The 24,843-nt window shown below is 44.5% G+C and overlaps 1 protein-coding gene across 1 annotated transcript; it reads right to left on the bottom strand.

The window, feature by feature from the left end:
- Positions 1-3,704: 3,704 nt before the first annotated feature.
- UBAC1 (UBA domain containing 1) lies at positions 3,705-24,440 on the bottom strand. The gene is made up of 10 exons (XM_015878906.2): positions 24,108-24,440; positions 17,916-18,036; positions 16,521-16,594; positions 15,151-15,258; positions 14,547-14,649; positions 13,764-13,872; positions 12,217-12,448; positions 11,049-11,135; positions 10,770-10,908; positions 3,705-8,585 (listed from the first exon to the last, which is right to left on the bottom strand). Exons 1-10 carry the CDS (start codon positions 24,243-24,245, stop codon positions 8,470-8,472), a joined length of 1,227 nt encoding a protein of 408 aa, XP_015734392.1. The 5' UTR covers positions 24,246-24,440; the 3' UTR covers positions 3,705-8,469.
- Positions 24,441-24,843: the final 403 nt, after the last annotated feature.

Here is a 24,843-nt window from a genome sequence, read left to right as displayed (position 1 = left end):
CCCAGCGTGCACCTGCCTGCAAGAGTGGAAGCTGGAGCCTCTTATTTCACAGCCTTCGTCTATTTTCTTGTAGTGACTTTAACAAGCACCAGATGAAATGAGTTTAAAACCTGGGGTGTTGGGGGATACCCTGCTGCTGGCACTGGCATCTCCAGCACCACTGCACCATGCAGCAGCCCTGCGGCGGGGGCAGCAGGACAGGACCAGCCACAGCTTCATAGAACAGAGCTATTCTGAAAAGCAATAAATTAAAGCACAAAGCTTGAGTGCAGCACTCAGAGCCAAGACATCCCCACTGAGCACTGACCCATCACTGTGCATGGGTGTCTGCACCTCCACAGCACCTGACACACTACGAGGAGCCCTGAAGAAGCCTTGGTTGGAAGCTGCTGATAAACAGAAGAGTTACCTCTGCACAGACGTAGGCTCCTTTAGGCATCACCACCAGCAAACTCTGCATTTGGACCTTTTTTTTGGAGCATTTTGGTCGTACCTGCACTCTGCAGGGATTCGTTATGCAATAGAGCACTGATGCTTTGTTATCTCTCCCTTACAGCCTTCATTAGATCTACCCTGATGGGACACAAAGAAATATGTCTGGTGAGATGGAAGACCTGCATGAGCCCTACTCGGTGACTGACCCTGGCAATGGCACAGCTCCGGGAGCTTTCAGCAAGGAACCAGCACCCTGAGGGCAGCATTGAGCCCCTGCCCCAGTGCTGCTTATTGGGGCTCAGCCCGTCCTGCTGGCACCAACCCAGGGCAGGGAACTGGACACCCCATGGATATTTCCAGCACAGTGAACTATAAATACACTGTGGGAGATGTCATGGGCTCGGGAAGTGATGGCACTGGGAATCCTGCAGCCATGAGTGCTGCCTGTGCAGGGCAGGGACACAGGAGGGTGGCACGGGGCACGGATCTCATGGAGCTTTGTGGGCTTTTTCCCCTTTCCTCAGTGTGTGTTCGTGAGTGGGAGCATGGGAAGAAGGCGAGCGCTGCTGCACACCGAGGTAAGTGCAGAAAGAAGGCCATGATTCATCACATGCAGCCTGGCAACGAGCTTGTCTAGAGGGGAAAATGCAGATGGAAGAGGCCTGCTGCAGTGGAGAGCCAGCTGCTCGGAAATAGTGCCTGCTGGCCTTATAAGGAGAATTTAGAAGGGCCCATGTTATTTTCCTTTAGCATGTTGCACAGAGGGGTGGCAGCCTGCACCTGCAGGTACTGCAAGGGAACAGAGCATTAATCAAATCCTAAGTGCAAGAGGTGCAGGGAGATGTTCCAGACCCTCATGGCTTCACGCAAGGAGATGGAGTGCAGAGGCTGCACAGTGGGACACGCAGCTGGCAGCGGTGTCATGGCACCACAGGCTGTGCTATTCCCATGCACACAGCAGCAAGGAGCTGAGTAATTCAGCCAAATCCCAGGTGTGTGGGAGCTGTGAGACCGCCGGGCCCAGATTCCCTGCAGAGCAGCCCTTTCTCTGAGAGCACAGAAGCTCATCTGAACCTAAGCACAGGTTATACCCAAGCTACAGCTCACAAAAGCCAAGTAATCACATCATGCATAAGCACTACACCTCATTCATGTTTTCAGGAGGTACCTGCACAGCACACCCAGAACAACCCACACCTTCGAGCTGTGCTTGCAGAGCACGAGGCCAGCACGGCCGCGGGGCCCTCGCACCCAACCAGCCCAACCAGCACATTGTGCAATACCTGATGGCATCACACTGGCTGGGTTCCACAAAACCCATCTGAGGATTACAACTTCCCTATGGTAGTCATAGGAAACCCAGCAGGGCGCCCAAGGAGCCCAGGGCTGAGCCAAGTACTCAGAGCCACTGCAGTCAGCCCTGCCACCTGGGCACTGGCTGCCCAGCTGCACACTGAGGGCACAGCCCAGGTCTGAGTGCCAGTCACCTCTCCAGGGTTATTTTAGTGCAGCTGATGTGGTCTAGCACAGCTCAAGTTACTGAATGCTCCTCCCTCCACAAGGGACAGGATTCCTGGTGACACTGGATAGGGCTACGGCCAGCTCTGCTCAGGTCACCCTCCCTGGCAGCCTACACCACTGCTGTCCTGCTCACACACACATCAGGGACCTGCCCTTTTCAAGCCATTTTCCAGCAGCAAATCCCAGAAGCTGCAATTCAGTTCACAAATGCATGCCTTGCATCCTCTGCAGCTTCTGTTGCTTCTTTTGTCCAACTCCCCTATTACAGAAAGATCACAAAACAGCAAGATCAAAGCAGAACAAGTGAAGTGACTGGGTTGCATCCTGTGCATCCCTTGTATTGGGCTGCCAGGCCAGCAGAGCTCACAGGGACAGCATCTGCTGGTCCTTCTGCTCCTGCTGGAGCCCAGCACAAGAGATACATTGGAGGAAGCAGCCATGTAGATTTACACTGCTCTGCTCTTAAGGATTAGTGCTACTATCGACCTTCAGGTCATGGGAGAAGAGAGAGTACATGAAAGGAAAAAGCCAGAACTACAGCTGAGCACAACCTGTACTTACCCAACCCACCCCCTGCAGCACAGATTTTGGCTCTAATGGCAGCAGGAGGTGACCTGGGGGGCAGGACAGTGATGAGCCCTTCCCTGCATCACTGCTGAAAAGCACCAGCAGTGTCTGTGTGCTGAGCATGGCTCGTGTCCAGCACTGACAATCACCGTGCCATTACCAGCCGTCCTGTTGCTGACATGGCAGGCACTTCTTCATTTTTTAAGGTGTGGATTTCTGCCTAGACCTGCTGTACCTGTTCAGGTGTTGAAGTACCATTATCTAATGATATACCATGGGCTGTTTGCAGTGTTTTATTTGTTTTCGTTTTAATTTGAAGTTATGGAGAGAGCTGCCCTTTGAACTGTCCTCAGCCTCCTGCTGTGCATTAAAGGGAATCTCGGCTCTGGGCCACGTGACACCAAGAGAACACCTGCAATTAATAACACTGCATTCAGAAACCTGCGTGGAATAACAAGCACTAGGATTTCTTGCGCTCTAACCCTCCACCTTCCACAGGTTGCAATGAAAATTACTCTAGATGTCTCACTAGCAGCTGCAACGTGTGCTAAACCAACCAGCTGCTGGCAGGTGCTCTTCCTTGCTCCGAACATTGTGTAAAAATGCTAATAACCCCACCTATTCTTCAGAGGAAAACCTCATGCATTTACACTCTTACTCAATCGCCTCCAAGGTAACTGCACACACACGGGCATGGCTTGCAGGCGCTTCCCAGCGTGGTGCCAGATAGCCAGCAGCAGCACTGGCACAAGTGGGAGCACTTTGGTTTAGCTGCGTGCTGCTTCCCACTACACTGACAGCTGCTATTTGCTCAAGCTGTTTTCTTCAATGAGGGTTCCCCTGTTGAAGACTGATGAATTGGGGCGTTTTCTTCAAGGTAAACCCCTCTTAGGTAGCATCAGTCTATCACAGGGGAGCACCAAATCCTGTCTCACACAGCTCACAGTGAAACCTACCAATGCAACTTTGTCCTGGGCAATGGAGAAATGGTTTCCAGATGCAAGAACTGTAACTGAATCACCATTTGCCACTCAAGTTTTATTACAGGGTTATTGATCAGCTACCAAAGGACCTTATTTCCTGAGAAACAACTCCAGCAGAAAGCAGGTAAAGGGAGAAATGGATCCAAATAGTTCAGACATCTTTGCTACTCCTAAAAAATGATGTTTCAGAACACCTTGTAATAAATCAAAAAACCTTTATTTTTAAGTTATATTATAAATTTACAGCACACATAACATCAGTGTCTTTAGTGTGTATGTGTGAGCAGGCTTAAAGACTCAGCATTCATTCTAGTCTTGCTCATGGGTATGACTTCTCCACGTGCTAAAGGTACATAACTGTTCCAATCTGAACAGGTCTGGCTTAGCTATTGACCTCAATAACCTCTAATATTTCAATAGACAACAGCAAACATTCAGATGAAAACCAAGTCAGTAGCAATTCTTACTTGCTGTTTGAAGGGCTCTGTATTGAAGCAAAGCTGCTGCTGGGCTCCTCAGCCACGGAGAAGTCAATGACCCACATCAGCGTGTCCAGAATGAACCCCGAATTCCACAGGCTCAGTGATGTCCGCCCTAGTTAAGCTTCAGAAAAGTAACGTTACATCTTAGAAACAGCTGTGCATGCCACACACCAGTGTCAGCTTCATGTAAAACTTATCAGATGCCATATCTCATGGTTTTATACATGGGTGAAATGAAAAACGCTCAAGTCAGTACCTTGCAGAAGAGTTTTACTGGTGCTGCTTTGTGGTTAAGGGCAGAATGGCAAATCACATTCTTGTACAGGCTGTTAAACTATGATAAAAACTTGCAAATGAAGGATCTCTACAGGCCTCTGATATCCACTGCAAAGACCCTTTGTTTGGTGGGGCTACATTTAAAACATGATTCAACTTCTTCCCTCTCCCCAGAACATGATATAAAACTCTATTTAAATTCAGAAAGAATTGAATGCATCTGTATTCACTGAAGTTCACATGCTGCAAACGGGATCTGCATCGAAGATCTTTAGGGAAAGAGGCCCTTCAAACCCCCTTTTGTTATACTTAGATATCAGGACACAGCTGAGAACAACCTCCATGAGAACACATTCACATAGACACAATGTACACTGCTTGCCAACCTGTCCTAATTCTGACAGCAAAACAATTGTCCCAGAGGAGAGGACACAGTCAGTGGTCTGCTTATGCCTCAAAGCACAATGACTTACAACTAGATGGAAAGACCCAACTCCAAGTGCTGCTATTCTGACAGTTAATTAAAACGCTACTTACTGAAAGTAGAAAAATGGGGGATAACTTTGGATGAAACACTCACTCTACTTCAAGAAAATTTCTGCTGAAGTCACTGGGAACCTCCATATCTCGCCCACAGGCAACATCTGCTGACAGTGTTATAATACATTCATTTGGTGCAATGCTTATTTAAACAACTTGCAAAATATATTCGAGGTCCTCAGCGTGTGAACTGCTGAATGTCAAATGGAACTAACAGTCTCAACTACAAAGGATTACCATAACCCCCCGAGTGTCTTGGATATGAACATCCATCTCTAGAGGTGTCCTTGAAATGGTGGTAAAGATCAGACTGTGAAAGGGGTGGATAATCTGGTGCAGCCATTCCCATGCAGTGATGCAGCAGTCCTAAAGGAAGACTCATGTCACTGCTCACACAGAGAGAAAAGAATGGCATTTTCTTTGGACTGTACCTAGAGGTTTAACAGGAGCGTTATGCCATCTCAGTCTCACAGGTTACAACTAACCGAGGTCCAAGCTGCAAAGTGGCTGCTGGCATTTCATCTGAATACATCCCTTTAAGTGCACCCCCCCACTGAGTATGAAGACGAAGCCCTGAGAACAAACTTCCATATAGTACATCTCTATTAAAAAAAAAAATCAGTGTTTTGATGACAAAATTATAAATTATATACATTTAAATAAATAGCTAGCTAGATTTCAAGAGTCGTGGAATATCAAAAGGCAGAAGATTGTCTTGATCAATGGATAGGGCAAAGAGCTACAAGAGTTATAAGGAACACACACTGCATTGCAAGAACCACCTCCTGCTTCATTTCCTTACTTCTCGATTTCACAGGCTTCCAAATGTTCCTTTGGCCATATTATGAGACACTTACATATGGCATATCTTTACTAGTCACAGCGTGAACACCAGAGATGCAAACACAGGACCTGAACCTGTAAATCCTTATTCCCAGGAGTAGTAAATCCTTACTCCCAGGAGTATTTCTTCACAAAATTAACTTTTTATTAAAACAAAAACTTATATTCCAATATGCTCAGGGACCTCTCCCTTTCTTACAGAGCAGATCCATCAGCCTGTTAACCTTTGGCCACGGAAAAGGAAGGTTTCTGCCCAGGAAGCTTTCTTAACACAGAGACTCCTCTGGCCTGGAGACTTGACTACACATATTCTGATTCACAAGCACTGATCATTCAAGATTTTTGCAGGTTTGGTAAAAATTGGGATAAATCAATGCTTCTGCAAGCATAATGAACTTAGCATCCATCCTCCCACCGGTAACTAGTCAAGCAGCAACACACCCAGGTGCCACAGGGACACACAGCTCCCTAAGTCTGCTATTAATTCATACCCACAGAACAATACTGGTGTCTTGATCAGCTCCTCAAAGGGTTTGTCCAACCTTAAGGGCAGTTTTGGTTTCATTTAGTTCAACTCTTAAGCCTTGCTGCAAACATCACACCTCCTCAATTCTGGCCTCTTTCAGAGGCTGGCCATGGGAAACTTAACCTCTCCAACACTTCAGCTACATCAGCTTTGAGCTCTGAAATAAGCAAAGCCAGAAACAACCACATATTCTCAAGCCTTCACGCATTTTAAAGATGCAGCATTCCTTTATCCATACAGTTTCTAATTGCTGCTACAGCTCTAAGTTATGTTGTTGAACCCTGGCATCCGTACCTTCATCTATTACACATGCATGCCTTGTTTTACTCATACCTTTCTTCCTTAGAAGCCGGCAGTGGCTCTGACTGTTCTGGCACACCAATGGAGTATTGCTCTGATAACTTTTACCACTCCTACCAAACTGACACAGAGACAACAAGTTCAGCAGCAGATCCTGGCAGTACCACACTCTGCAGAAATGCACAAGTAGCAGAAGCTTCATGTTTTGAAGGAGCCACTCTGCACCTGTGAAGGAGGTCAGACAGCATTCAGCTTCAACCGTGTGAAGATTGGAAAGCCTGCTCAAATTCATCACCCACATTGCCTTGTCAGTGGCAGCAGACAGTCCCAGGAGCAGCTGGGTGTTGGAACAACCAATCTGACCCAACACCTCTATAAACCCTGGAATTGCTAAACACAAAAAGTTCAATATTTCAGCAGTTGTGAACTGTAAAGCTTAACATGAAACTACAGGTAACAACAACAAAAAATTCTGGGATAGTTAGTCAAGATAAAAATCTCTAAAAGCTGTTTTGTTTCCCCACCCTTCATATTAATTATGAGAAATTGGCAACTTCAGTGCCTCGACTGCACAATAGCACAGATGAGGTGCCAAGTTCAGGCTAAAACTTGTCATAGAGTTTCAGGTTGCATCTTGTAGCATTTTCCTTTCTAAAACCAAAACACAGCTATGTAAAAACATACACTTAGAAAGGAACTTGGCAGAGCTAGTCGGGATCTATTTGACAGACACCTTTCAAAAAGAAAAGGCTATGAAACACAAGCAGCAGCAGGGATTGTGACAGATGTCAGCTGTGTTTCACTACCTTGGAAACAAAAGCCTGCACGGTCCAATCACAAGAATCCAACTGAATATTCACCAGTGAGTTCTTTTCTTAAGAGCTCATGGCACCTGCCTGAAACCTCCAGTCAGCCTTCCAACAAAACTAGGAGTGACACAGCCTGACTTTCTTGATATTTCCAAAGAGAAAGAGTCAAGGATAACCATTTCTATCTCAAAGCAATTAGTTTCGAGCGTGCTTTTAAGTACGTTAAAAACAATATATAAAACCCAAAGTGTTTCTGCTTCTTTGCAGATCACCATTCAGGGAAAACCCATGCAAATGAGTTGCTATTTTGTAAACAGTTTGAAACAGTCAACAATACAAGCTCCCCTTTGCAAAACCGTGCACAGAAAGATGGAAAAAAACCTCACAACCCACCATGTGAAGATATCCCTCCTGCACTAAGATATGGCATAGGGTGACCTTATGAACTGCAGCCTGCTGGAGAATCCAAGTGGTGGTGTAAAGTCCTGCCGTGAAGGAGATACTGCATCTCTAACATAGCTGACAACCTCTGAGAAGTGTAACTACCATCGGACTGGAAGAACACTAACGCAGAAAATAAATAGGAAAAAGTAATGCTATTTATTAAATGAATTCCATCTATGAATTATTCTCTTTGAATTATAATGCAAGACGAACAAGCCTGGATAGAAATGTGCTCGCTCTCCCAGTATTTGGACTTTTAAAAAATAGTTCCTAAGAATCAATTTTAAAAAGCATTTCATAATTTGATATAGCCATAAATTAATACTGCATGGAGATGATTAATGTCCTATGCTAGTGGTCAGTGACCTTTTGTAAACACTAGCCAGGTGCTAGTAAAACTGGCTAGAAAACTACTGTCACGGGCCTTTTTTTAACAAGCAATATCATATTTCTTTCTGACGAGCAGATTCTTAATTGTTTTCACAAAACCTTTTCCTATTTTTTTGATATACTTTATTTTTAACCTAACACCTGAAAACATACACAAGTCTTCAAACCTCTTCCACTAACACTAAATTCACAAGGCAATTAACTTCAGCTGGCCATAACTACATAAGCTCTCGTGTGAGACCCCTACTCAGACAGCATCCCTCCCCCCCTCCCCAAACAATCCATGCACCCTCCCCATTGAGAAGGTGACACAAGGGACAGCAGGAAGTGGCACAGTGGTCTGGCATTCCCCTCTACGTGCGATTCAGCGTCTGGAAGATTCGAGAGATCTGTAGCATGACAGGCCCAGTTTCTGGATCGTTCATCCACTGAGTGCTGTTCAAGGGGTTTTCAAGCATATCTTCAAAGGCTGCCAAGAGAAGGAAATCGTTGTACATTATTGGTCTTCTAGCAGCATACGCTTCAGTGCTTGGGATGCGTCAACAACAGGAAGGTTAGAAATACTTACAGCTTATCCAAGGCAAGCAGCCCCTCAAAATGGTGAGAATCCATCACATGGTTACCATTTGTTGTCCTGCATTTTCAGACTGGGGTGCTACATGCTGTTACGCTTTCCTCACTGCTCAGCATTACATTTATCGCAGGAAGAGGCTGATCAAACACTTAGTCTGGATTACAGCCCACCTTACATAACCTCAGTGACATGGGTTTGAAGAGCTACCCACTTTGCAAAAGTCCACAGACAGAACTTTTCCATTATAGAACTTAATGTAATAATGTTCTTCAGACCGATGTACCCCAGGAGAAAAGGAGGTTGCTGCCTACATGCCAGAGATTGTGCCTCAGTCACTCCTTAGGGAGGGATATGGCTGCAGTAGCCTCCAGTGCTGTATTGAGAGGGCTGGGCAGGGTTTCTCTGTTTACACTGGCTACAGTAGCAGGTAACACACCACGTAACTGGGATCCAAACGTCCATCTCAGAATTGGGACATTTGGGCAGAAGAATTTGTTAAGTTTCCTTTCTATGGACAGCTGTTTTTACACTAAGTTAGTTTGGCTTTGTTCTCTTTTCTTTTTTACATGCTAGTTTCCCCTTTTCTCTTTATTTTGAGGGAACCAGACATTTAGCGCAAGAGCTAAGTCACAAATTTGGCTAAAGAATGATCCAGGCAATAATTTATAACCTCATGACACTGAGCCAGACTAGCAGACATTGGAGCAGTCGTTACGGAACAGGACAGAAAAAAGCAGTTGCATATCTGACCTATTCAGAAGTCACCAAAAGGTCAGTGTTAGAAGAACCCGGCAGTCCAGCAACAGGGTGCCAGCCTGAACCTTTCCAGGAGCATTAGTGTACAAAACTCTAAGTGACCTTAGTGGGAGCCATAAGCACCCAGGCCCTCTGAAGGGCTCATCATTAACACCTTGCACAAGGTCACACTGCATGCTTGCAGCAAAGCCCAGAATAACGTACAGATCTCACCTTTCACCACTTCAACTGTCTTCTTTTACATAGACTCAAGAGCTTAAAACTAAACATTTATCAACATTCCTTAGCTATCTAGTTAAATACAAACATTTAACGTTAAAATCTATGACATAAGCAATTTGCTTATGTATCATTTCAAATACATTCTCTAAGGTTCATATAAGTTTTACAAGCACATATAGTGACATTTCATTTTCTATTTATATTCTGAGCTGAAGAGTGGAACCGTCTTTAGAAATAAGGAGACCATTTGTTCAGAAATGAGAGTGGGAAGGTTCTGCTCTTGCATTATTTAAAGTCTTGCAAACACTCCTAATTACATTTAAAATAGCATCTTAAAAAGCTCTCCTGAAAAAGCCATGTATACACCCTTCAATTCAAAACACAATTTTGAATCAAGTTTGAAGCCAAAATCTAAATGCAAGATTTTATACATACAACACTGCTGTTGTCATTCTTCTGCATTGTCCTCCAGCACCAGAGAGGCCAACACATAAGAGATCTGCATTTCACCATTGGTTTTATCAGTTGAGTCCTTGCTGTGCTCACAGCAAATATGAACAAAAACACAGACTTTATCACAGAGTTGATACTCAAGAAGGGGAAAACATATTTTCACAAGTGTTATCTGAATTTTGATAGGCAAAGCCTCTGTTCTGACTTCTTGTTTGGTTACACTAATTACCTTCCATTCCAGCGATCAGAGCAAAACACACAGTAAGCTGTACAGCAGGAGACAGCCTTGTTTTATCTGTGAAGCCATCAGGGTTCTAAATAGACATTCCTGCTTTTTATTTTTCACAGCCAAAGGGAGCACCACAAAAGGTCTCCTAAAACCACAAAAGCATTGCAGCCAGCAGCTATTAACGCTCTGAGTTCAGCACGTGTGAATTAGTAGCCTAAGAAATTAGCACCATTTCTGGGCCATCCCAAGCTCTGTTCAGGTTACAGCTGAGTTGCAAAATGAAATAAGCTGCTGATCATCAGAAAAACGGTACAGAGCTGCACTCACTTCACAGTATGTGTTGTCATCATCCTGTCTCTATCCTATTTGCTAGGAACTGCAGATGGAATATATTTAGCTGGAACGCAACCAGGACTTACCTAGTAGAGTTTTAGGGTTGGTTAACCCTAACTGTACCACTGGGTTTTCTAAGATGGCTTGGAAGAGAGGGCTGTTTGTGTCAATTCCCTTATCTAAGTCCTCTGGAGAAGGCTTTCTGTCTCCCAGCAGCCATTCGCACTGAAAGAAAGCATCAAGCACAACAGATTTCATGATTGGCCACTTCATCCCCAGTAAGAAGATCAACCAATTCTACAGTGAAAATAACCAGATGAACAGACTATGACAGCAACAAGGAAAAGAAATGACACTGTACTCACGGCTGCATTTTGCTGGTTGTTGTTTACTCTGAGTGCATCTACCACTTCTTTTTCATCAAATCCCATCTCCATTAGGGCGATGACAGCCTATAAGATTTGCACAGTTTAATAAACATTTAAAACAGATGAGAACAACCAAATGCTTCACCTTCTGCGCAGGAGCCTTTTGTGGGGCAAAAACTCAACTGCTTCCATTTGCAGACCACTAAGTAAACTTTACTACAAGGTTTTCAAACACTGTACATCAGAAGTGTCTTTATAAAGGAAGTGGAATAAATAGTAAAAGCAAGACTGAAGGCAGTTCCTATTCTCAGTAATAAAAGATGAATATGAGGCAAGCAGCAGGCACCTGGGAATGAGCAAGACGAATATATTTAAACTTCTCTCACATCGCAAAGCTTTTGCTGATGTCTCACTGACAGATTAAGCTCCAGAAGCTCCAAGACCGACCTCGTCCATTTGTAGCCTTATTCCTTAATTTCACTTCCTGGCTTTATTATGTTGTTAGTATGTATTATCTATTTCCACAAGTGCACCCGGAAATTGTCCTCGGGTCATTAAATACAATATTTGCAGCTCTTGACTTAAAATCACAAAAAACACCTATTAATAAAAGCCAAGTGGTGGATTCTAAAGAGCACCTCCTGGTGAGTTTACAGTGTGACAGCAGCACATCTTCTCATTTCAGCTAATATAATGTTATCAAAAAAGGGTAATTTCTGCAGATGATGCAAGACTTAAAGACTTATCAGCTGGTGATACTTTTCCTTGTCGCTGAAACACAATAATGCTTTTCTGTCCTTCTCTACAGCAAATGAACCTTCAACCCAATCACAAAAAGCAATGCCAGGAGTCTGGCAATTTATATCAGGAGTATCAGTTAATTTTCAAGTGTAAAGTAAATGTCAGTAATTTAGATGCTGTTACCTGAGACAGTAGTGCATTAACTGGGGAATATCCCTTTCAGCAATCTGAATTTAAGCAGTTCCTAAAGACTTGCACTACTAGAGTCAATATATGGAATATATATCACTAATACTGTCAAGTCAGCACAATATACATTCAAACATATGCTTCACTTTGTTGACAACTAAACATTTATTTGGATTCCATGGTGTCCATGTGGCCCCTTTCAACGCAAAGGAACAGTGAGATAAGGAACACATACCCGCGGATCTGGGCGAAACTCTCTTTTCCTTCGTATCTTCTTAAATATTTCAGTCAGCTCATCTTTGGCTTCTTCCCCACCTGCTTCTGAACTCGGACCTGCAGTTGCTTCAGCAGAGGATGCACCAGCTTCAGCTGCTGCTTCAGATGGAGTCTGACCTGGCAGCGGAGCATCCACTGCAGGGTCATCTGCATGTTCTATCAACCACTCCATGGCCTGTGTCACTGACATACTGAAAAGAAAATCAAAACAAAGGGATGAGGAACACTCCAGATATAGAGCAGCACCGCCCACATGTTTTTGCTTTGTATTTGTTCCTGTGGTATCTTGACTAGCTGATTAATTATTACCTGAATGGTCACACAAAGTATTGAAGCAAATTTCGAAGCACTTTAATTCTACATGCACTCAGAGCCACACAATAATCTCTGAAGCCAGGATGACAGAGGAGTGACAACCTGGACAGTTGCAACTCAGGTTTTAAAGGCCACTTCACAGGGAGACATCTTATTCTCCATAGTATCAGCTCTATTTCACAACAAACATACACTGACTACTTGCAACTGCTGACAAAACTGCAAAGCATGTTCCAAACAGAATCACATCTCAGAGAGAAGCTATTCTGTTGCATCTTAGGGAGATTTATCTAGTGATAAAGGAATGCCATTAGCAATGGAAGAAAGTGGGACAAACGTTACACATGCACTATACATCTTGAGTAAGAACAAAATTTGACACAGGCAACTGACTGTAAGCGTTCAACCTAAGATATCATGGGAGAGATCCAGCACATGCCTTCCCAACGAATTCATAGGAAAAAAAGGTAATGGAGCAACTGAAAGTGCAATTTCATTTGGCCATGTGGTAATTAGATGTTCTTAAAAAGGAAAGAGAACCCCTTGCCTATGTGGCTTTTCAGTTACAACAGGAAAGATGGAGGATATTGAGGGAGAAAGTCCTTCAAAGACCAAAGGAGAGCTACTGAAAAAGAAGGACTATTATGTGGATTTGACATCATTAAACATTTTTGTGAATAACACAAGAAACCCATCTCAGAAGTGAGGCAACACAACTACTTCTTACAGCACAAGAAGAATTATAATACCTCCTACTGCTCTACAGTTGCTATCTGGGCTTTGTAATACTCTTGGGATGCTTTATTTAAAAGATCAGCATAAAGTATTTTGCTACAGTTGACAAACCAGTCTGGATGGGCTTAGCTTGCTTTTTATTTTTTCCCCTGTAAAGTTTTAGAGCAGAAGATGCGAGTTTAATACTTGGAAACAGTGAGAGCTTGACAGCCTTAGGAACTGCAGACTGACTTCTTTCCAGAGCCAGTACAACATAGCTTCCCCTTTCCTGTGCCAGCTGCACCTGCGGGTTGCCTGAGGCAGCACTCTTCACTCTTCCTTGAGCCAATGCTTTTTGCTACTTCTAGGTGACCCACATAAGGAGATTTCCCTCAAACAAAAAAAGATTGTGTTTTTTTTTTTTTCTTTTTTTAACCATACCAAGTAATTTACAGGCAGCATGCCAAGTACACTTACTGATTTAATCGAAGGGCTTTGACAGCTCTGCTCTCTGGAAACCCCATTTCTGTAAGTTGCCGCAGAGCTATCTCATCCACTCTGTCTTCCTCATCCTCATCCAGCATGGCTACACATACACAAACAAAACAATGTTGAGACTAACTTCAAGCTAAAATAAAACCCTTTCTCAATGGAATGGCATGTGTTAAGTTCAAACCCCATTCTTCTCTTCCACCCCTGCTTTTGTTCCTGTCCAGAATTTGCTATCTCATCATGTAATTTGCTGTACTCAGCTTGATCAGGCTCAGACAGATTCTTCCAGGACAAAGACTTATTCCAGATACATTCAAGATCTCAAACAACAGACAGCAAACTCTCCTGGCTACGTGTCCACGTAATTAAACATATGGGAGATCCATTGAAATTTATCAGTAGTCCAGAAAGTAATCTGGATCCAGCCCTAGCAGATGTTAAGGTTGTTTCCACACAGACTGAATCAACAGCTCAAATTTCTCCCCATTTTATTGTTTCCTCATACATTTCCAACTATTCTTCACCAGCTCTTACAAAGTTCTCTAATTATTTCACTGCTGATGATTTTATTTTTAAATGGAACTTCTCATCTATCCCAAAGGGACCTTATAAATCCCCTACACCACAAGTTGAAATCTTGGCCACAAAGTCATTGGCAGCTCTGTTACTACGTTGAAGTTTGGACTTAATTCTGCAAGTTTACTCTTCTGCCATGTAAGAAAATAAGTTTCTGGGACTGAGCTAATAACTATAAAGATATGTTCATACCATTTGCCTTCTTAAATAGTTCAACTGCGTCGGGGTTCAGTGCTAGCAACTTCTGTGCAACTTCAATGAGGGAAACTAAGATCTTCCGGAGCTCTGTCTGGAACTGTAAAAAAGGAAACTGTCAAAACATTTAGGTAGGAGGTTACCAGATATCATTAAATATTAATAGAGAAGCTGTTAATATCAGAAGAGAACTGGTAGCCCCCACACTGCTGAAGACGCAGCTGGAAGCATCGCAGACAGCAGTTGACTACTGAAGCCAAAATTAGTGACTAATGTCTCTTCAAAGCCATGGCAGAGAAAACACTGTAAAAATGTGAACTATTCAAGATTGAAACTGAACTGCACGTTTGCCAGATCTTCAGAGAGTTTACTGCGGCTTTCCCAGGGAGAAATAAAACATTTTAAATCATAATTTAGTGCAGCATTTCATAATCAATAAGTAACTCAGGGTTTACACACAGATTACATTATCTACTTTCATATACACTATACACACTTCAATTTCCCTCACAGAGAAACCACATCCATATGGAAAAGACTATATAAGATAAAAGTCTACTCGGCTACTAGTGTGTGAGTTAAAGACAAGTCTAATACTTACATCCCTCATGTTGTGCTGGGCCACAGTGCGATCTGCATTGCGAGAGGGCAGATTTGCAGTTGCTTTGAGAATAGCATCCTTATCGGGAGCTTTCTGCTCTTGTTTCCTCTGAAGGATGGGAAACATGGTCAGGTTTCATAACCCATTATCCACAGAACAAAGAACATAGCATTGCTGAGAGCAGTTTCATATTTTTTTTACCAAAGCATCAAGCAGTGCTCTGTCACTTGCAACTAAGAAACAGCAGCCTAGCAATACAATGGATTAATAGCACTAACGTCACTTTGCAATTATAGAGCAAAACAGGACCTGTCTGGGTTGTCCCACTTTCAGTCCTTGTATCTATTTCTGTTATTTAAATGTGGGGAAATTCCAGCATAAAGAGGAAAAGTGATGTGCCACAAACATGGAGAGAACTTGGAGGGCCTCAATTCCCAGGACCGTACTCTATTCTGTCTGCTCAGAGCACACTCTCTTCATATCCAGGCTTTGCCAAGGGATATATCAATACTGTGAACAGACTAACACTTAACTGCTTCACACTGGAAGTGCTTTATTGCTTACAAGTATCATGCAGAGATATACAGTGCCTCTGATATTCAGTACATGCTAATAGTCCAGGACAAAACATAGCAGGGGTACAAACATAAATATTTCACAGTCTTATATCTTAGGCTCTTATGGTGACATTCTGCACAGCAAGGCCATAATGGAGATAGAGACATACACCAATACCTACAGGAATGGATACAGAGACATACACCAATACCTACAGGAAGCAAGAGAAAACAAAGCTGTGCAAGGAGAAGGCAGACAGACCCAGGAATTCACAGCGTTAGGCACAAGTATTGCTCAAAGTGTTTACACAGTAACACCCACTGCAGTACCACTTGTGTCTGAATGTCATCCTGCATATCATTGACCCTCAGTAACAACTACATTCTGAGTTAAAGAAAACAAACAAGAATAGCATGGGGACAAAGCTCCAGGCCTCATTAGGGGGTGACAAGCCAGACATTACTAAAGACAGAACACGGCATCAAGCAAACTAACAGATTTCTATGAAGTTTTCAAAAGAGATGCAGCAAGGCACTTGCTATACAGTTACTAAACATTCTTTTCAAAGATGAAATCCACACCACTTGCACAGAGTGCATCTGCACATCTTACTCTGCAGCACATATTCTCACAATCCAAGTTAAAACACGTAAAATAACTTCAAAGTTTGGAAGGAGGATTAAGTATTTACCTTCCTGTTTAACTGGGTGTATTTGTCTCTACACAAAGAATACACCACGACAGTATTTCTGTAGCTCATTAATTAAGCTGTTAATCAAATTGGACAAGTCAAGAAATCTTTTCATACTCACTTTCTCCTCTGCAGACACATCTGCCATTTTGGGGAGCGGAGGTGGTGCACGTTTCTTTATTAAGAGCAAGACATCTAGAAAGAGAACGATATTGATGACGTAAAACCAGCTCTTGCAATATAAATAATGAATTCAAGCTTTCCTAGAGATGAATTTTCTATTAATTCTACTGTTGTAGCACCTCAGTTATTACCATGTGGGTTCTCAGAGTGGATACTCACTGCTTAGAGCCCAGAACAGACCGGTGCAGCATCTGCAGTCCTTCAGCCAGACAGAGCCTGACACTCAGTTTTTAGTCTATCACATTAAGAGGGTAAAAAGCAAACAAATCATGCTTTGTGCAACAAGTTTTGTTGGCACAGAACAGCCAAGAACAGCAGCTGGCGAAGGCTGTTAACCCTCACTTATCCGGCTGACAAGAGCATGAAAAGATCCACGTGCTGACTTTTGGCTGCCCCACACAGTCAGCTGTTGGCTGCCATCCTGCCTCCCTGACAGCAGCCGGGCACTTAAAAGGTGGAACACATTACAGGGGAAGAAGGAGTAAGGAGACATTCGCATGACAGCTTAATACTGCTCAGTGGCTACTAACTGCAATTCAAAACTCTGCAGGAGCTGGTGCCTTGCCTACAAATAATACATCACCAATCAGCAAAAAAGCTGTCCCTTGCCTAAGATGGCAACTCTCAGCTCCTGCCCTGCTCTGAAGGTGACACTGCCTTGGAAGAGAAAGGCAAAACTGCTCGTGATCACAGCAACAGCTTTCCAACCTGCACAAGCACAGGAATACTACCCCTGCAGTTTCTGGTTCAAGCAGTATCCCATTCTACAGCAGTTCTGCTTCTCACTTTCTGGACCACTGCCTTTTATTTCCAGAAGGGACCATTAGTTTAAGCTGTCCAGTAAAAAGTGACTCCAGCTATCCCTGACAGCTCTCATCTTTACGCTTTCTTTTGTTTCACATTAATCCATGACATCTGTAAAGTTCACACATGCCTCATATTGTAGTCAGTAACGCTACAGTGTGGGGAATTCTGACCTACACTTGGAAAGGATTGAATGGGATGTAACCGTGACACTCAGATGTGCTTCAACAAACAACATCCTACTTGACCTGGAGACCTCAAGAAAGGCCCGAAACATTTCAGGCTGTCTTTCTTGAAACACTCAAGCCACGATAATTATTTTTGGATCATTTTAGAGGATAACTGCTGCCCTGAGGGTTTGAACATTGCTTTAAAGGAGAGAAAAATAATTTAACAGTTTGACTTAATGAACGCTCTTTATATCCCGTGTGACACTTAAAAGGAACAGCTAAGGAAAGAGAATAAATAGTCACAAATGGTAACTCAGTTTTTCATTTCCAGGCTGGCGGGATAAAAAGGACAATCTTACCTCTGTCTTGAATGTTTTCCTCCAACACTGTTTTTGTATCTGTTAGCACCTTCTCAGAAGTAGCATGTATCAACTTATGATGTGTCACAGTTTTTGGATCCTCCAGGCTCCCTGGTACACACTGCAGAAGACAAATACAGGAGGTCAGAAGACAGAAATAAACCTATTGCATGAATCACTGCACTTCACACTTAAGATTCTCCACCTGCAAACTGTGCCACCATTTACTACCTTCCCAACAGCTTCAGTAATGGCACAATACACCAGGGATAAATATGTGTACATAATGTGAATTATTAAAGAAACTGCGGGATGAATCATGCTGTAATGGGATTGGTTTCTGCCTGCACATCCAAGCTCCTGGCTGGGAAGAATAACCAACTAAGGAAGGATTCTAGCTTTCCTTCCTCAATGCTGTTAAATGAATGGCTACATTTAAGTTTAACTGATGAGGATACTCTACAAATCTTACTTTAAAACATCAGTTTCAAAGACCTAATGTTACATCCCATTCATTCCAAATGAGCCCTTCAAGGGCACACACAGCCTACCTATGTGAGCAGATCGATACTGCTGCAGAACACAACATCTCCACCACAATTCAAACTCCAAGAGCCTGGTCCTACACTCAGGCCCATGGAGATTGTGAGTACAGTGAGGATGGAGCTGTAGGCCCTGTAGTGTCAGTTCTGCAACAGATCACAAAGGTCACTCACTCTCAGCAAGAAGCTGAGGAGTAACAATTAGTATCATGAAGCAGGAGTGGAAATCCACAGTAAGCATCAGTGTTTTTGCAGAGAGGGGACTATAATAACGCAGCACACTTCTCATTTGTAGCTAGTGACAGAACAGAGAGACTCTGCTTCATCCAGTAATTGTTATTTACACACAATGTCAGACTAAACAAGCAACTGGCAGCAGTGAGTTTGGAGTACTTGACCTTAGATTGAGAAGGAGGCAGCAGTTTCTGTGCCTTGTTTCGAGGTGCAGATTGAAGCCAAAGCCTTGGTGCTGGAGCCCTATCCTGGCTTCTTGCTGAAAGCACTGAACAGAAGTTAGTTTCACAGCTTTTCTTCCCAACTATAAATGATCAGCATAGGCTAATCTTCCCCACATATTAACACTGTGCTCTGTTTTCTATTACAATTCTAAATCATATGTTATGTTTATTCACTAAAAATTCAAGTTTGAATCCCCAGAAGCTTCCATTATGAGCATCAGAGATTTGCTTTGTAACTGCATTAAGCAGCTGAGGTATATTCATGCATCTAGGCACAAAAACTTGACTATAGAGAACTGCTCCCCGCTACCAAACACACACTCTGCCTACAGCTCAGGAGTTTTGCTGGAACAAAGAGACTGATCTTACCCCACCAACAACACAACGGACCATTCTGATCTCCTAAGACAACTACAAGCTGAAATGCAATGCTGTTGGTGTAATTAAGCACAAATTCCCCAGCGTTTGTGCCACAGTTTGGCCTTACTGAAGGGTTTAAATCTCCTGGTATTTAGTACTGCACCAGAAAATTAAGAAGAGCTCACGCAGACCTTGAACTGACTCATCTTCACACAAGAATGGCTGCAGATCCACTGCAATAGATTTCAAGAACATTACATCAGTGCATCTAGAGACTTCTAATTTGTTTGGGTGAATAAAAAACACAAAGCATAATGGATGCAATTCCAGAAAGGCAGAATTAAAAATAACCACCTACCAAAACCACAAAATGGATGCTCCTGCTCTCACCACAAAATAGGACACTTAATACTGACCTCACCTCCTCTGCTCACAGAAAACAGCTCTCAATGACACCTCTTTCAAAACACGTTTCTATTGAGCCACTTCTGTGTGTAGAGCAACATCCCCACCTTTCAGGTAAGGAAGCCATTTCCAGAAGCCCTGCTGATATCAGTGCTTTGCTTCAAATGTAGCATTTAGTCGCAATACAGTTTCCTTCAAAGGAATCCTTTTGGAGTCCAGCATCACCTTCCCTGCTCTGATTGCAGCTGCTGGAGAGATTATTAGTTCTTTGGTCTGTCTCCCCCAAAGCTTACACTTGTTTTCAACACAAACCTTCAGTTCCTCACCTGAACTTCCTTGCTGCTGGGATGCCTCAGCAGGATTAAGGTGAGTGTTTGAGTCCTGCTTTGCATAACAATAGCTTCTTACTAATCCTTCTGCATATTAACTGCTGAACAAAAGCCAAACAATGCATTAAAGCTTAGAAGTAACTGCGAGTAGCTCCTCTAATTGATCTGATAAGTTATACCTACGGGTACATCAGTTGGACATCCCTCCAAACAAGCTAAAATACTATTTTTTACAGATCCTCAGAGTCCAAAAAGGATGAAATGGGATCTGGGAAGCACCCACTTGGGTGAGCAAAGGATGCTGCATGTACCTAACAGCTGCTTCCTCCCTGGCACACAAAGCTGTGCATACACAATGTGTGTGCAGTCACAATATTTACTAATGACATCAAAGTGTAAGTGAAAGACTGGAGTCCCTACAACTCTATGAACTCATAATGATGCTGTTCTAAAAGAAAAGTCCTGCCATCACCTGTTCTTATCTCCCATTCTTTCGACCACTGCATGACAAGCACGTAGAACAGTAAAGCAGATGTAAGCAGCACCTGTATCACAGGGAATGCTTTGTGAAATACTCAGCACATCTTTGTCTATTTTAACATGCCCTGAAAACAGAAAGGCCATCTTCATAGCAGTGCCTCTGCGAGCTCTCAGCAAACCACCTGGAATGGGCACCTGGAGCAATCAGACCTTGATACACAGCCCTGCTTACTGAGAACGCCTGACAGCACACAGCATTCCTGTATCATACGCAAAGCTTTGAAGTCTGGCTGAAAAAAACACCCTGCCAAGAGAGCAGAGCGCTGATAACCCACAGGAAAGGAATTCCCTGCTCAGAGGGAGGTGGTTGTGGCACAGGGGCTCACCTGCAGGCACCACGCAGAGGCACAGCATGCTGGAAGATGAGCTCTCCTGCAGCTTTCCCTACAGAAGGATCATAAGGAGAAGATCTGTTGTCTTATGGTTTTGCTTCCAGAATAAATATTTGCATTTCCTTTTAACACAGGAATTCACAGCAGGCTGCTCTACCGCACAGGTGAGAAACCTATTTTTGCAGATGCTTGAGCAACTGCTGAACCTGCAAGTCCTGGTGATGCTAAATGCTATTTGCAGAGCTTGGAATCCTGATAAACCACAAAGCCTGTTGTTTATTTTTAGATTTTTATTTATTCATGATGCTTTTTTAGAAGACAACAGAGCATCGCACTGCCACTACTTATTATGAGATTGGGTGGCTTAAACAATCTGCATCCCTCAAGTATGCAAACCATACAGTGGGCCAGGAACCTTCCATATCCTTGTGTTCTGACAGTCAGCACCTCACACCTCTGTTCCTAAGACAACCCTTAACACACCTTAAAAGCCAAGTGAAAACACTGAGGCAGCTTAAGAGAAAGGAGAACAGAAGCACAGGAGCATGAAAAGCTCAGACAGATCACATCTGTGCATCTCAAGTGCATGGCTACAATGCAGAAATCCTACCAAATCGCAGCAAGGAGCAGTTCTTACAGTTCTCTTCCAACTGAAGTTTAGAACCAGGACTTCCCACAGCACCTTCAGCCAAAGCAGATCTTGAAGTGTCAGCTTACGGGTCACGAAAACACACATGTAAGTTATGCTTGGGTTGCCACGGTTAAACTGAGCTTTCTCAATCCTGGCTCTGAAACGACCAGTGGATTTTTTAAGGGAGCCACAGGGGAGTGTGGGGCTCGATCCTGCCAGCTGCACTGCACACCAACCTCAGGCTGGCACAGAGGAAAGGCACTGCTCCATGAGAACGCTTTGGTTGTGAAATCTGCATACAGAAATAACTGGGAAAGAAAACAACGCTGTCAGGCGTTTACTTACAGACTGGACAGTGTAACTGAAGGCAGCAGTTTCCTGGTGTACAACCACCACTACTTCATTACAGGTCAACAGATACAGCAGAAAAACCCCTCATCAGTTATGAGAGAAAAAACTGCATCTAAAGTGACACTACAGAGATCAGTAAGCACTCAAATGCTAAAGGGACAGCACCCACCTTCCTAATCCAAAACCAGGCATCCTAATGGATATCGCCTCCCTTCACCTCCTGAAAGAGTGGTTTCAAGGACTTCAGAGAATACACTAATCAGCATCTGAGCAGAGATGGCTGCATACATTATCTCAAGGTGCCATCAGGATTCATCACAACTCACCCGTGATCAGGAGTCATGATTTTTTCATTTCTATTTATCCCCTCCATAAAACTATATATTATCCATAATGGTTATGCAAATCCATATCATTAGCACAAAGCAGACGGGAGAATGAAATCAAACATCTTGCCAAGTTATCAATTGTCTTCCGCTCCGACTTGCGCTGCAATGCAAGCATCTATTCAATTATGTTTCCTGATAATTAAAGCCCTCTCAGCTCTGCACATATGCATGTAATCATTACCCCACCCTACATCTTTGTCTAATTCTTCAGCTGCACTGAACAGGGACAATACAGGAGCACTTCCAGGAATGTCACAGTGTGGGGAGCACTGCATCTTCATTTTGCTTCAGAAAGGATCACACCTACCCCAAATAAAGCAAATCCATTTGCAACAGTTCTCATCCCAAATCAAGAAGCACTTACAAAGACCAAGGCTCTAGAGGAGCGGAGTGCAGTGTGAGCTGTGTATCCAGGGCTTCTAACTGGAAGGAAACAACCACAGGGCACAAAACAACCAGGGGGCAACAGGGTTGCAAGTCATCCTGACACCCAACTCCCAGTGCTCAGATTGTTGCATGTCGCAGCTTCTCACAGTTACTTTGTTTTACTAACACCATTCCTAAGCATTTGTGTAACCCTTCAAAGGTTACAATCGATCCAATTTTACACCCAGCTGGAAGCAGTGGCCCTTGGCTTTCCCATACAGAAAGCTGCCCCAATCCCAGCAGCACACCCAGCACTTTGTGACCCAGCCTGGTGCCGATTCCAGGAAGGCAGAGCCAAGGTTGGCACCAGCAACAGCTTCACACGGCGCTCGAAATTCAGCCCAGCACTTTTGCAACCATTTGTTTTCACCTTCAATACCCACAAACATAAGCGGTAACGGAGTAACCGTGCATTGTCCAGCTCGACTTTCACAGACCTTCTTTGTGTTTTAAGCATTTCCTCTTGCAAACAGCGAGCACCGATTTCCCCTTTGGACACATCCATTAAGATTACAGCGCTTTGAACACAGGAGGACCATTAACAGCCCTACAGTGTCCATATAGAAACCCACTGTGCTATAGAATCATAGAATGACCCGGGTTGGAAGGGACCTCAAGGATCATGTAGTTCCAACCCCCCCTGCCTGGCAGGGCCACCAAACATACACCTTTACTAGATCAGGTTGCCCAGGGCCCCGTCCAACCTGGTCTTGAACACCTCCAAGGACGGGGCATCCACAACCTCCCTGGGCAGCCTGTTCCAGGGCCTGACCACTCTCCTAGTGAAGAACTTCCCCCTAACATCCAACCTAAATCTTCCCTCTTTTAACTTAAAACCATTTCCCCGTGTCCTGCTATTATCAGCCCTTTCCAAGAGTTTACTCCCCTCCTGGCAGTAAGTTCCCTTCAGGTACTGAAAGGCTGCAATGAGGTCACCCTGCAACCTTCTCTTCTCCAGGCTGAACAAACCCAACTCCTTCAGCCTGTCCTCATAGGGGAGGTGCTCCAGCCCCCTGATCATCTTCCTGTCCCTCCTCTGGACCCTTTCCAAAATCTCCATGTCTTTCTTGTACTGAGGGCTCCACACCTGGACACGGTACAACAGATGGGGCCTCACAAGAGCCGAGTAGAGAGGGACAACCACCTCCCTATCCCTGCTGACCACCCCTCTCCTGATGGAGCCCAGGATCCCATTTGCTTTCCGGGCTGCCAGAGCGCACTGCTGGCTCATGTTGAGTCTTTCGTTCCGTGCTCATTTTCCAGCTCAAAGATCTAAAACAGGCTCCGGATTCGGACTTAACACCCCCAGGAGCCGCTTTTCTCTCTGTCTCCCCCCGCTGTCTCCTCCATTCCGTCCCTGTTCCCCGCTCAGGCCCCTCCCAGGCCGTGATTTTCTCTCTGCCTTCAGCCCGATCCTCTCTTTCCTTACGTGCTTCAGGCATCGCTCCTTCAGCTTCTCCACCGTGGTGTCCTCGGGCACCTCCTCCAGCCACTCGTTGCCCTCCATGGTGCACACCTGCAGCCTCAGCACCTTCCCCGCGAAGATCTTCTCCTCCTGCACGAACATCTCCGTCTATCCCGCTCCTCCCAGCCCCGCCGACGCCTCAGCACGGCCCCGGGCCCCTCCTCGCTACCGCCGGCCCATGAAGGTGACCCGGGAGTCGAACAGCCCGTGGGAGCTGCGGGGACCCCGCGACACCGGCACGGCTGGGCCCGGCGCTGCGCTGAGGGAAGGGGGGGAGGCCGGAAGCGGAAGTGAGTGGCGGCGAGGTGCATTCTGGGAGTTGGAGTTTTTATTTTCGGTGGCGGAAGTGAAGGCCCGCAGTACATTCCCCTCCCCGCCGCAGTCCGCCCGCTATAGCGCCCCCTGCCGGTAAAGCGAGGCGCTGTTCTTCGTTCCGCCGGCAGGTGGTGCCGGGCGGCCGCAACCTGAGACCCTAAAGGTTGTCAGGTCCTAAAGCTGTGATGGGTCCGTATGAATGGGAAGGCTCAGGGGGGACCACATCGCTCCTACATGGGTGGGGGTCCTGGCGTAGTGAGCTCGGCCTCTGCTCCCAGCTGACCCCATCGCTGCCATAGAAGCAACGTTAAAGGATAGGACTGAAACCGCTGCCTAAATGCATGAATAAAGAGGAAAAGAAGAGCTTTGTGCAGGGCATGGGGTG

Source organism: Coturnix japonica, chromosome 17, assembly GCF_001577835.2.
Source record: "Coturnix japonica isolate 7356 chromosome 17, Coturnix japonica 2.1, whole genome shotgun sequence".
NCBI classification, from domain to species: Eukaryota; Metazoa; Chordata; class Aves; order Galliformes; family Phasianidae; genus Coturnix; species Coturnix japonica.
The sequence above is the reverse complement of the archived record's forward strand: the minus strand, read 5'-3'. Positions and strand labels throughout refer to the sequence as shown.